Below are 13916 nucleotides of genomic sequence, written 5' to 3'. Positions count from 1 at the left end.
ATAACCCCCCCCCCCCCCCCATCAGGTGTCAGGACTGTCCGTGACTGTTGGAACCACTTGGCCTCTTACCAATGTGCTCTGGCAACAACAGAGATGGGAAGATGGGCAGGAGATGGAGAAAGAGGGGTGACAGAGCGAGATTAAAAAGTTGGAGGGAATATTGGTGTAATGGGAAAGAGAGGAGGGTATTCAGTGTGATCTGGGGAAAGTGTAATGTGGAAAGAGGGAGGGTATCAGTGTGATCTGGGGGAAAGGTGGTAATGTGGAAAGAGAGGAGGGTATTCAGTATGATCTGGGGAAAGGTGGTAATGTGGAAAGAGAGGAGGGTATTCAGTGTGATCTGGGGAAAGGTGGTAATGTGGAAAGAGAGGAGGGTATTCAGTATGATCTGGGGAAAGGTGGTAATGTCGAAAGAGAGGATGGTATTCAGTGTGATCTGGGGAAAGGTGGTAATGTGGAAAGAGGAGGGTATTCAGTGTGATCTGGGGGAAAGAGAGGAGGTAGTTCTCTCTCTCTCTCGCTCCCTCAAATTCAAGCTGCTTTATTGGCATGAAAAGCATTGTCAATATTGCCAAAGCAACAATGTAAACAATATACATTGTAATAAAATTGTAAACAATAACAAATAATAATATAAAATGGTGGTAAATGATAATACAAAATTAATACAAAAATAACAACAATATAGTAGAAATGTAATAAATAMGAAAAGCCAAACATGGAAAATGAAACTATAACTAACTGTCATCTTCACCATTACATCAGTACTACAACTACCATCATCATTACTACTACCATCACCATCATTAAACTGCTATCATTACCATCACCACCCATACCACTACTGTTTGGAATGATTAATAACAATAATAATAACAATAATAATAACAATAATAATAATAACAATAATAATAACAATAGTAATAATAAGTAAGTTACTGTTTACTATGTAGATGTTATTATTCGGTGTCACTCAGACTATTGCAGGCAAATACATATTTGGCTGCAAGAGGAGCCATTGCTCCTTTGCCCATGAGTATTTTTAGTTTTTCCTCTGGGTTTAATAAGTTAAAATGTGGAATAAATGTAGTCTTTTCTGTGAATAATGAATCTCTTGGTGAGGAATATTTATCACAGTAAAGGAGAAAGTGCATCTCTGTTTCTACCTCCCTGTCGTGCAGTGACCACATACACGCTCCTCTTTGGGTAGCCATGTCTTTTTARGTCTGCCGGTTTCTATTGCCAATTTGGTGGTCACTCAGCCTGTACTTGGTAAGGATCTGTCTCTGCTTCGTATCTCTGACAGAGTAGAGATAATCAGCCAATTCATATTCTCTGTTTAGGGTCAGATAGCAATTTAGTCGGCTTTGGGATTTTGTTTCGTTTTTCCAATGTTGTAAATATGAGTCCTTTGATTGGTTCATGATTTTGTTTATTTGAATGATTTCTTTTGAAGCAGTGCTGGTGTCAGCTTGGTTGGTTAGGTCCAACACCAGCTGARTGAGAGGGCTTGTTTCTGGGCTCAGCTCTTGGGTTTGAAGTGCTTTAAATTGCAGACTTGAATTTAGATGTAGCCAAAAAAAGTTTAATGATCTTTTCTGTATTTTCATTACTACTGGAAAGGGGCCCAATTCTGCCCTACATGCATTAGTTGGTGTATATCTCTGTACTTGTAGAATTTTACGACAGAATTCTGCATGTAGGGCTTCAATTGGATGTTTGTCCCACATTTTAAAGTCCAGTTTATTGAATGGCCCCCAAACCTCACTTCCGTAAAGAGCTATMGGTAGGATTACATTGTCAAATATTTTGGTCCAAATTCTAATTGGGATGTTGATATTGAATAATTTCATTTTTATTGCATACAATGCTCTGCAGGCTTTTTCTTTGAGTGCGTTCACTGCCATATTAAAGTTTCCTGYTGCAGATATGGTCAGACCAAGGTATGTGTACTTTTTTGTATGTTCAATTATGGTGTTGTTCAGGGTGAATTTATATTTGTGTTTCTGACATCTGTTTTTTGGGGGGAAATCATGATTTATGTTGTTTMMTTTTTTTTACTGCCAGGGCCCAATTATGATAATATTGCTATAGAATATTACGGTTCTGTTGAAGACCTTCTTTGGTTGGTGATAGAAGTACCAAGTCATCAGCATATAGCATCAGATAGAATCAAATGCTTTTTTAACCTCTCTTGGGCACGTGAGACGTTAGCGTCCCACCTCTTCAACAGCCAGTGAAACTGCTGGGCGCCAAATTCAAATACAGAAATACTCATTATAAAAATTCAGAAAACAAAACATATTTTACATAGGTTTAAAGATGAACTGCTTGTGAATCCAACCACGGTGTCAGATTTTTAAAATGCTTTACGGCGAAAGCATACCTTACGATTATTTGAGAACATAGCACACTAGACAAGTCATTACAAACAGTAACCAGCCAAGTAGAACAGTTACACAAGTCAGAAATAGAGATAAAATTAATCCCTTACCTTTGATGATCTTCATATGGTTGCACTCAGCAGACATTCATTTACTCAATAAATGTTACTTTTGTTCGATAAAGTCTCTTTATATCCAAAAACCTCCGTTTTGTTCGCGCGTTTTCTTCAGTAATCCACAGGCTCAAACTCAGTCAAAACAGGAAGACAAAAAAATCTAAATTGTATCCGTAAAGTTCATAGAAACATGTCAAATTATGTTTATATTCAATCGTCAGGTTGTTTTTAGCCTAAATAATCGATAATATTTCAACCGGACAATAACGTTGTCAATTTAAAAGGTAAACAAGAAAGGCACTCTCTTGGTCTCGCGCATGAAAAAGCTCTGTGACACTTTAGGGTCCACTCGTTCAGACTGCTCTAACTTCTTCATTTTTCAGAATACAAGCCTGAAACAATTTCTAAAGACTGTTGACATCTAGTGGAGTGCATAGAAACTGCAATTTGAGTCCTAAGTCAATGGATACTGTAATGGCATTGAATAGAAAACTACAAAACCAAAAAAAATACGACTTCCTGAATGGATTTTTCTCAGGTTTTTGCCTGCCAAATCAGTTCTGTTATACTCACAGACACTATTTTAACAGTTTTGGAAACTTTGGAGTGTTTTCTATCCAAATCTACCAGTTATATGCATATCATATCTTCTGGGCCCGAGATGCAGGCATTTCATCCAAAATTCCGAATGCTGCCCGATACCCTAGAGAAATTAAAGTCAATAAAGCAAGCAAAGATTTTTCCCTCTTTTTTTGGTGGACGTGTTTATTAATGAGTGTCTGCTAGCATGTTTGTTAGAGGATTGTTTGACTACTACTAGCACATAAGAACCTATGAGTCGGTGTTACCTAATTATAAATGGCGAACGTCCATAAAGATGCCAGAATTAAGATATGACGTTATTGTTTTTAAACTACGACATGGATGTTGCGCTAATAAGTCAGCACAATCTACTTTTTCAAATTGCTGGCGTCTTGAAGATAAAACGGGGATCATGTGTACACTGCTAATGACCATAAACAAATAGTAACACAGCAATGTACAATAAGGCCAACTTTGCTATCTGATGAATGAACTACATGACCAAACAAAAAGTATGAACACCTGCTTGTCCAACATCTCATTCCAAAATAATGGTCYCTGCTTTAATAGCCTCCACTCTTCTGGGAAGGCTTTCCACTAGATGTTGGAACATTGCTGCAGGGACTTGCTTCCATTCAGCCACAATAGCCTTAGTGAGGTCGGGCACTGATGTGGGGCAATTAGGCCTGGCTCACAGTCGGTGTTCCAATTCATCCCAAAGGTGTTCGATGGGGTTGAGGTTAGGGCTTTGTGCAGGCCAGTAAAACTCTTTCACACCGATCGCGACAAACCATTTCTGTATGGACCTCTCTTTGTGCACGGGGGCATTGTCTTGCTGAAACAGGAAAAGGCCTTCCCCAAACTGTTGCCACAAAGTAGGAAGCACAGAATCGTCTAGAATGTCATTGTACGCTGTAGTGTTAAGATTTCCCTTCACTGGAACTAAGGGGCCTAGACCAAACCATGGAAAATAGCCCCATACCATAATTCCCCCTCCACCAAACTTTAAGGTTGGAAATATGCATTGGGGCAGGTAGCGTRCTCCTTGCATCCCCCAAACCCAGATTAGTCCATCCAGATGGTGAACCGTGATTCATCACTCTAGAGAACAAGTTTCCACTGCTCCGGAGTCCAATGGCGGCGAGCTTTACACCACTTCAGCCGACGGTTAGCATCATGGTGATCTTAGTCTTGTGTGCGGCTGCTCGGCCATGGAAACCCATTTCACGAAGCTCCCGACAAACAGTTCTTGTCCAGAGGTAGTTTAGAACTCAGTAGTGAGTGTTGCACCTGAGGACAGACTATTTTTACACGGTACGCGCTTCAGCACTCAGCGATCCCGTTCTGAGCTTGTGTGGCCTACCACTTTGCGGCTGAGCCGTTGTTGCTCCTAGAAGTTTCCACAGCACTTAGTTGACCGGGGCAGCTCTAGCAGGGCAGAAATTTGACCAACTGTCTTGTTGGAAAGGTGGCATCCAATGACGGTGCCACGTTGAAAGTCACGGAACTCTTCAAGTACGGGCCATTCTACTACCAATGTTTGTCTATGGAGATTGCATGCCTGTGTGCTCAATTTTATACACCTGTCAGCAACGGGTGTGGCTGAAATAACCAAATCCACTAATAGTGTTTAAGAAAATAGGGCCCTACTTATTTTATTTGGATAGTCCCCTAAATATATTCTGTAGATGCTACAACTATCACCTGCCCTCTGTTGATATGCAACGACTGGGTTAAGGTTAGGGATGAATATATTTCAGTACTCACTGACTCAGGAAGGCTTTTAAACCAAATCTGTCCCTGTATGTGACTTCATTGACATTTACTGTATAACTAATTAATACATGTTCTCAGTGATTCAACGTGACATTCTATGAATACTGCCAGTATTCATAGAATGTACCCCAGTGGTTAAGAGCGTTGGGCCAGTAACCGAATGGTCARTGGTTCGAATCCCCCAGCTGACTAGGTGACAAATCTGTCGATGTGCCCAGGAGCAAGGCACTTATTGCTCCTGTAAGTTGCTCTGGATAAGAGCGTCTTAAAAATGAATGGGATGTAAATCAAGTGGCATTGTTATGACATCCTCCTAACTAGTGCTGTATACAGGTGCTGTATGTGCAGTGATGGCTGGCGGTTTTGTGGTTAATACTCCCTGTTCTGTGTTTAAAACTCATCTTGTGAGCCGCTGTCATGTTTTTGCAATAACAATCTCGTGGAAAATTGTGATCGTTATTGCTATCCCGTTAGAATAGCACAGTCAGCATTTCCGGCTGATACATTCTGCCAGTGTGGGGCCCATCCATCAACAGTGGTGCAGAGTTGCCCGTGTGTGTGTGTGTCCCTGAGTGAATGAGAGCTCGTGTGGTGTTGTGTGTGTGTGTGTGTGTGTGTGGTGTGTGTGTGTGTGTGTGTGTGTGTGTGTGTGTGGTGTGTGTGTGTGTGTGTGTGTGTGTGTGTGTGTTGTGTGTGTGTGTGTGTGTGGTGTGTGTGGGCCTAAGTGAATGAGAGCTGTGTGCGTGTGCAAAGATAGAGAGACACACACTCAAATCCAACAGCTTTGTGTTTAGTGAAAACTCTTAGAGAAAAAGGGATCAGACACAAGAGAAACTCCCAGTATTATAATGGGATGGGTGTATTAGCAGGCTGCATCCATCTTGTCAGCTTTGTAACAGAGCCGCTCTATGCTAGGCTGGGTCGGGAAGCTCTCTCTCTCTCACTTCCCCACTCCCTCTCTACCCCACTCCCTCTCTCACCCCTCTCTTCACGTTCTCCCTCTCTCACCCCCCATTCCTCTCTCACCCCCATCCCTCTCTCACGTCTCCTTCTCTCACCCCCCACTCCCTCTCTCACCCCCCCACTCCCTCTCTCACGTTCCTCCCCCACTCCCTCCTCACCCACCATCCTCTCTCACGTTCTCTCCCCCACTCCCTCTCTCACCCCCACTCCCTCTCTCACGTTCTCCCCACTCCCTCTCTCACCCACCACTCCCTCTCTCACGTTCTCCCCACTCCCTCCTCTACTCCCCCACTCCTCTCTCACGTCCCCTCTCTCACCCCATTCTCCTCTCTCACCCCCACTCCTCTCTACCTCTCCTCACCCCCCATTTCCCTCCTCACCCCACCCCTCTCTCACCCCCCACCCCTCTCTCACGTTTTTCCTTCTCTCACCCCCACTCCGTCTCTCACCCCCACTCCTCACGTTCTCCCCCATCCCTCTCTCACCCCCACTCCCTCTCTCACGTTCTCCCCCACTCCCTCTCTCACCCACCACTCCCTCTCTACCCCCCCACTCCGTCTCTCACGTTCTCCCTCTCTCACCCCCCATTCCCTCTCTCACCCCCCCACTCCCTCTCTCACGTTCTCCTTCTCTCACCCCCCACTCCCTCTCTCACCCCCACTCCCCTCTCTCACGTTCTCCCCCACTCCCTCTCTCACCCACCTCACTTCTCACGTTCTCCCCCCCCTAGCCACTGATTCCAGGCCCATCATATCTCATTCTGTCAGGTGTGCTGGTGTAGTGAAGGCCCCCCAGAGGGTGGATCCTGCCGTGTCGTACTCTCCAACTCGCTTGCAATGTTGACTGAGCTGAGCGCTAATTTGTAATGAGATCAGAACTCCCACATGTAACCCACCTCCAGACTTCATTTCTCCCCAATCCAGCTCAGCTATTCATCAAAAAACTGCTCTTATTCCCCCCTCGTGTTAGTTCCCTCTCCTATATTCTCTAGTCATAGCAGGGGGCCTGGCAGGGACGTGAGGTGGGATGCTAAATGATACTTTCACTTCAGAGGCTTTTGTTTTGTGCATCTCTATGCTAAAGGGAATGAACTACTTTAAACTAAGTTAACAGTTCTTGTGTTTCCCAACATGGGAATGTCATCTTATCCACACTCGAATCCCTCTAGTTACACAATAATTTGCTAATGCGGTCAAATACCCTGGAATTTCCACTTGTTTCCCGAGAATCCCAAATACCCCAAAGGCCTAGAATTCAAAACTGGAAGTCTTGAACCATGACTACTACACTGATACTTGACAGGGGTTGGCGTGACTGGACTCTGAGAGACAATAAGAAGAGTAAGTGTCCCAAAGTAACCCTTCAAAGTCTTTTTGACCTGCACCTGTCAAAATGCCTCAGAGTGGAGGGAAAATAGAAAAAGGGGCAACTCTTCTCCCCATCTCAGTTACCTGGCACAAAATGGCTGCCTTGTTGCCTCACTGTCTCTCTCAAAATACAGCCAGGGGTGGAAACAAAGAAGCCGTTGGCTCTACTGTTGATTTGAATTTCACTTGGCATCACTGTCCCCACTGTCTCTGTTTAAAGGTTGTGTTATGACCCCGCCAATGGAGATAAGAGTGTAGGGATCACTCTGAATCATTATCGGACCCTCTCTCCGGCTCTCTAACTCAAATCATATTACCAGGATCTGTTTTGGAAAAGCAATGACCCTCTGCTGTTTCTCCACAGTCAGATTGAATTTCAATGTACAGGCCAGACAGTGGAGTCTAATGGTTGGAATACTGAAGTGGTTTGTTCATCTGGTATGTAACGGGGAATAGAGTTATGCAGGCGGGGGTATGGATGGTGAGGTCATGGTTGGCCAACAGAAATCCATACGTAGACTGCCCCCTGGAGCTGGAATGCATTTCCCGTTGTCTGGCTGCAGTGCAGTAGAATAACACGGCGAGGTCAGGCCTCTTTACACGACAGGTATTTCTGATTACACAGATGCAGAGGAATGTTTTTTTCTCTCTGGAGATGATTATGCTTCAATCCAGGTCTCTGGTCTGGGCCCCATCGTAGTCCCTGAGGTCTGGAATGTTAGCGACGATCCGGTTAAGCTCCAACGATAATGTCCCCAAAACATCAAAACCTCCGTCAATGTCAACATTCACAGCAGTGATTTGTGATGACACAAAGTACACCTGATTCTTCAATGTCTTTTTCCCCCTATAGAGTATATGTATACTATATATTTCACAGGTGTGCTCTTCACAACTCACTTCGGTCTTTGACAAAACTTCAAGTGGTCTGTAGAATGCTTACGGAGATCTTATGTGGTCACTGTTGATCCTTCAAGGCTTCCATAGTTCATCTCATGTTGAGTTAAGCTAGCAAAAACAGATTTGATCATGGTCAGTCATCAGTCATTTTACATTTTTTGTATGATATCACTGTATTGATATTTTCATGAAGTGGTTTTCCTCTGTTGTGTTTTGCAGGAAGTTCTACTACATCACCCTGCTGAGGGACCCTGTGTCACGCTACCTGAGTGAGTGGCGCCACGTGCAGCGCGGCGCCACCTGGAAGACGTCCCTCCACATGTGCGACGGGCGCACGCCCACGCCCGAGGAGCTGCCGCCCTGCTACGAGGGTACGGACTGGTCAGGCTGCACCCTGCAGCAGTTCATGGACTGCCCCTACAACCTGGCCAACAACCGGCAGGTGCGCATGCTCGCCGACCTCAGCCTGGTGGGCTGCTACAACCTCTCCACCGTGCCCGATAAGCGGCGCTCGCAACTTCTCCTGGAGTCGGCCAAGAAGAACCTGCGCGACATGGCCTTCTTCGGTCTGACGGAGTATCAGCGCAAGACGCAGTTCCTGTTCGAGCGCACCTTCCGACTGCGCTTCATCCGGCCTTTTGTGCAGTACAACAGCACGCGGGCGGCTGGAGTGGACTTGGACAACGACACGGTGGCGCGCATCGAGGAGCTCAACGACCTGGACATGCAGCTGTACGACTACGCCCGCGACCTCTTCCAGCAGCGCTACCAGTACACTCGGCAGCTGGAGAGACGTGCGCACCGCRTGGCGCTTCGGAGTCACGGGCTGGACCCCCGGGAATTGTTCAGAGAGGAGGGTGGTGTGGGGGGCGAGGGGACAGCCAGGCTGCCCACAGAGGACTACATGAACCACATAATTAACAGGTGGTAGCCCCTATCCCATCCCACCCCAACCACCCACTTTCCTGACCTCCCCATTGTCTGGTATGGTGAGGTTGCATCAGAGTGAATGTTTAGGAAAGGTGAGATTTGGCACTTGTGGCTCGGGAGGAAGAAAGTTGCAGAGGATTTGGTGCTGCAGTGGCTTACCTACGGACTTTGCATGAGGCGAGCTGTGGGTTGCGAACCAGATGATATCACTTCCAGCTATGTGGAGAGGTCAGATCTTTGATTGGAAGCCCATGATATACCTGAGTCACGGGGCTTTGTGATTGGAAGCCCATTATATACCTGAGTCACGGGGCTTTGTGATTGGAAGCCCATGATAAACCTGAGTCACACTCTGGAGTTATGGGAGCAACAACTGTCTCTACTCAGATTCCCAATGGAGCCAAATAAAAATGACAGATAATTCCTTTACAAAGTAAACAAACTTGTTTTACTTTCCGTTCTATGTCTTGGCCCATCAGAATAACATATGTGCTTAATATGTTGTTGTAAGGAATTGCAAAGCAGTGAGATGGGAGATTACCTGTACTGGACATTTCTGACGAGCCATCTTTTTATTTATTAAATTGCTTTCTGATCATTTGAAATACATATTTTTCCAATGTGAGAGACTTTGGCTCGGCTTGATATACAGTTTGACACTTGTAAGTTATAAAAGTCATGATGGTGACTTTTAAAAAATCTGTCATAACATACTCATCCATTTGCTGAAAGGTTACTAACATTTGCTATCAAAGTTTAGAGCTGTATCTTAATAGAAATTATGGATTATTTTTTTTATTTTTTTTTACACTTGTATGTTTTTACCATTTTGTCAATGTCGTGTGAAGAGGCCAGTCTCTTTGGTTCCGATGTATTTTCATTTGCCCGTTGTACTGTGATCTGTACACTAAAGGAGATGTACAGAATTGAATGAGAAGGCAAAGGTTTGTTCAGGAACATTTCTGACCACAACCTCCATACAACAATGGATGCTCAACAGGAGACCGACCGAGGGTCTCGCACTGAAGGGGAAACAGGAAACACTGTCTAATTACTTGTACAAAATAAAACTTCTGTGAGTGTGTGCATGTGTGTAAGTGTGTGTATTGTAAGTGTGTGTGTGCGTCCATTTGTTTCTGAGCTTTCATGCTCAATTCATTTCCTTCTGATTGGGATCAAATGTGTCACCTAAAACCAGAACTACAATACACGGGTATAATGGATGGATTATCCATTGAGTTTGCCATGCTCCTCAAGATGTGCATCTGTTGGGGCATTATAAAACAATGTAAAAACATACAACAGGTTCCATACTAAAGGGGTGAAGAATGCACAGCCACTTGTCAACCATAAGCTCTTTTTGTTAATAATACAATGTTTATGTAAACTGGAATATGATGATCCCCTGGTAAACTGTGTTTAATTAACATTCTAACAGAATGTGTCTGGACATGATATAACCCTCATCAATCAATACTGGTGTATATGGAACCTTCATAACTATCCTATTTAAAATTAAATTCCCAAAGTCCCCCATCCAACATCAACAAACTGTAGTCCCACAGGCATAGCCAGTACTAAAAACAGACCCAAGACTAATTGCTTGGGGAGTGTTAAGATGCTAATGCATTATTATTAAGGAAATTTGGACCAGTGTGTGCAGATCCTGCGAATGCCTGTCTTTTCATCAAGAACAGAATGTTTGTTTTAGTGACGACTACTTACATGATGTCCAATCCTCTCCGGGACGGAGGTATAATGATTGGTAGCAGGAGACTTCTCTAATGCAAAGTATTTTTATCTTACTTGAGAAAGATAGCTTTGGGGAAGATGGATTACGAAGCTATGGATTAGACAAATCGTTACAGAATGAAGTGTATGTGTGTGCGTGCAGTCGTGTGAGATAAAGAGAAAGCAAAAGAATGAGAGAACAAGAGAATTTAGTGAAGTGGGACATTTCTAAATGGGCTCTGGTCTGGTTTTACCCATATTGTATTATTGCTGTGAGTATTTCTGTTCTTCAAGCAGATTGGATCTTCTATTCAACAATAAAAAATAAGATATTTCTTTGTATTTGAGTCTCTGCTCTTATTCCTCTTGTCATCCATTGTTTGTTGTCCTGTTTGCATTTGTTGTATTTGTCGTTTGTTTTCTATCTTGTTTGTACTCAGAATGGAGCAGACAGCATCCAGAAAACTGCACAGCACGTTGCCATGGACAGATAGACGTGGAGGGGAATAGACGTGGAGGGGAGGGCCCCCCCCCACGATAGCATGTGAAATCACATAAGCTATAACATAATTTTTTTTTATTACAGGAAGTTAGCTTTAAAATGACTTTCTCTTAACCTCATGGCAAAATGTGTATAATAGCAGGAAATTATCTCAGGGATTCTTGAAAGTCAGGACAATCCTTGTCTGGCTGGGAAACTTTTTTATGACCATTTTTTTTGTAGTTGTATTTTTTTTTTTTGCATTATTTGAGCTTAAAATGTACCTTTTTTAGGGGAATTTTTATAAGATTTTTTTTTTTTTTATATACTTTAAATGTTATTCATTTCCATGTTGGATGCCAATTTCAAACTCCAAAAAGTGTTTAAATTCTGAAAACTGCCAATGGATATTAACTGGGAAATTATCGTAAGTAGGTTCTTGCAATAGCCCTCTGTGACTTTTTAAATAATATTTATCTCAAAACTTTGATTCCTAAAAGTAAAGTGACCAGATTTCTGATATGAAAACCGGGGACATTTCCAGTTTGGCAGTCAATATACCGTTAAAATATCCAATGTTATTATCTAGGAAATAAAAAAGGGACAATTTCCGGTTTCCATGTATTTAAGTCTAACAGCACACTGAGAAAGGAAAACCAACTATATTACAGAAACCCTATAGAAAAGACAGAACTGTCTGATCTGAACAGCCATCAGTGGTCCTGGAGAGACATGAGCAAAAACTGAAAAAACAGACAATAGTCTATGTGAAATATTTAACAACATCATAAAGAAATAAGATGATGAGATTGGTAACGACATAATATACTTATACCAACCTAATCTGTATTTTTCTCAGAAGAATGTATCTTCTTCAGGATTGCTCTGTCTTCAAATTTTATTTGTCACATACACATGGTTAGCAGATGTTAATGCAAGTGTAGCGAAATGCTTGTCTTTGGCCAGCTTCTCCATGAACTCCTGGCAGGGGAGGTTGAAGTTTGTCTTCACAATAAGCATGGCCTTGGTCAGAACAGTGAACCCATTTCTTGCTGCTGTCCATATATCATTAATTTGGGAGAACACTCTCGACTGGTGCATTACTTCCAGGTAACCACATGACAACAGACGCTAATCTAGCCAGGTTAGTGTGTGGGAAGTCATTCTCTTTAAAGTGTGTAACCACCYTGCTCCATATCTGACTAAGCGTTGTCTCCAGATGTTTTCCATTCTTCAAGAGATCCCCCCCTTTAGGAACTCTTGCAGGCCAGTAAACTCGTCAAACAATGCATCCTCATTGATGGTCACATTGGGGCATTTTTCCTGCAGTGTGGCTGCTGCCTTTTGGATCTCTTCACGCTGAGGTTGCCTTTTTAAAAGGAGACAATGTAAATCTTTTAGATTATCTGTGTGCTTTCCCCATGCTTGCAAGAAGTTCACAGCRGTAGTGAAGAATGATTGGGATGTTTTGAGAAAGCTCTCTTTAGACATTGCTCCATTTTCCTCTAGCTCTCTCAGAAGTCCTCTGACCGAAACTGGAATGAAGTTGTCATCACGTCTTGSAGTTAATTTTGCCTCAATGTTTCTCAGAATTGCAGCAGACTCCACAGCACAGCAGTCCTGGCCTTCAAGCATCTTGATCGTGTCACTGAATACGGTRAGGTTTCCATGGACAAAGGCCAGCCAAAGTTCAGTCAGTGGATCTTCGAACATTGTTCWCAGGACAACAGGGCATTTGTCTTCAGAAAGAAAYAASGATTTCAATGGCACATACKTTTTCAGCACTCTTTCTAGAGCAGYGAGCATGGACAMCCAGCGAACATTTCTGTGTCCTAAAATGTTATGGTACTCCTGGCCAACAAACTCACAAAAGCCCTTCAGTCTTTCTACTCTGACGGTGAAAATATGAAAATATCTTTGTGAGCAGATACTCAACATCAAGGGGAATCATATCCAAATCTGTTCTGGCCATGTTATTTTTGTATTTATTTAACCTTTATTTKACCAGGTAGGCTAGTTGAGAACAAGTTCTCATTTACAACTGCGACCTGGCCAAGAATAAAGCAAAGCAGTTCGACACATACAACACAGAGTTACACATGGAAAAAACAAACATACAGTCAATAATACAGTAGACAAAATCCATATACAGTGTGTGCAAATGAGGTAAGATAAGGGAGGTAAGGCAATAAATAGGCCATGGTGGCGAAGTAATTACAATATCCCAATTAAACCCTGGAGTGATTGATGCGCAGAAGATGAATGTGCAAGTAGAGATACTGGGGTGCAAAGGAGCAAGATAAGTAAATACAGTATGGGGATGAGGTAGTTGGATGGGCTATATTACAGATGGGCTATGTACAGGTGCAGTGATCTGTGAGCTGCTCTGACAGCTGGTGCTTAATACTAGTGAGGGAGAAATGAGTCTCCAGCTTCAGAGATTTTTGCAGTTCGTTCCAGTCATTGGCAGCAGAGAACTGGAAGGAGAGGCGGCCAAAGGAAGAATTGGCTTTGGGGGTGACCAGTGAGATATACCTGCTGGAGCCCGTGCTACGGGTGGGTGCTGCTATGGTGACCAGTGAGCTGAGATAAGGCGGGGCTTTACCTAGCAGAGACTTGTAGATGACCTGGAGCCAGTGGAGCCGTGGGGTTTGGCGACGAGTATGAAGCGAGGGCAGCCAATCGG

General features: G+C 43.4%; 1 protein-coding gene across 1 annotated transcript in view; it reads left to right on the top strand.

Annotated features, from left to right (window-relative positions):
• The window catches only part of hs6st1b (heparan sulfate 6-O-sulfotransferase 1b), a 100785-nt gene extending 89694 nt beyond the window's left edge, over positions 1-11091 (top strand). Inside the window, exon 2 of the mRNA XM_024000139.2 lies at positions 8308-11091. Coding sequence (XP_023855907.1) covers positions 8308-9019 — 712 coding nt within the window. The 3' untranslated portion in view covers positions 9020-11091. The remainder of the gene's footprint in view (positions 1-8307) is intronic.
• The last annotated feature ends 2825 nt before the right edge of the window (positions 11092-13916 follow it).

The sequence above is a fragment of the Salvelinus sp. IW2-2015 genome, linkage group LG14 (assembly GCF_002910315.2).
Source record: "Salvelinus sp. IW2-2015 linkage group LG14, ASM291031v2, whole genome shotgun sequence".
Lineage (NCBI taxonomy): Eukaryota > Metazoa > Chordata > Actinopteri > Salmoniformes > Salmonidae > Salvelinus > Salvelinus sp. IW2-2015.
This window is presented reverse-complemented; position numbering and strand designations above follow the sequence as displayed.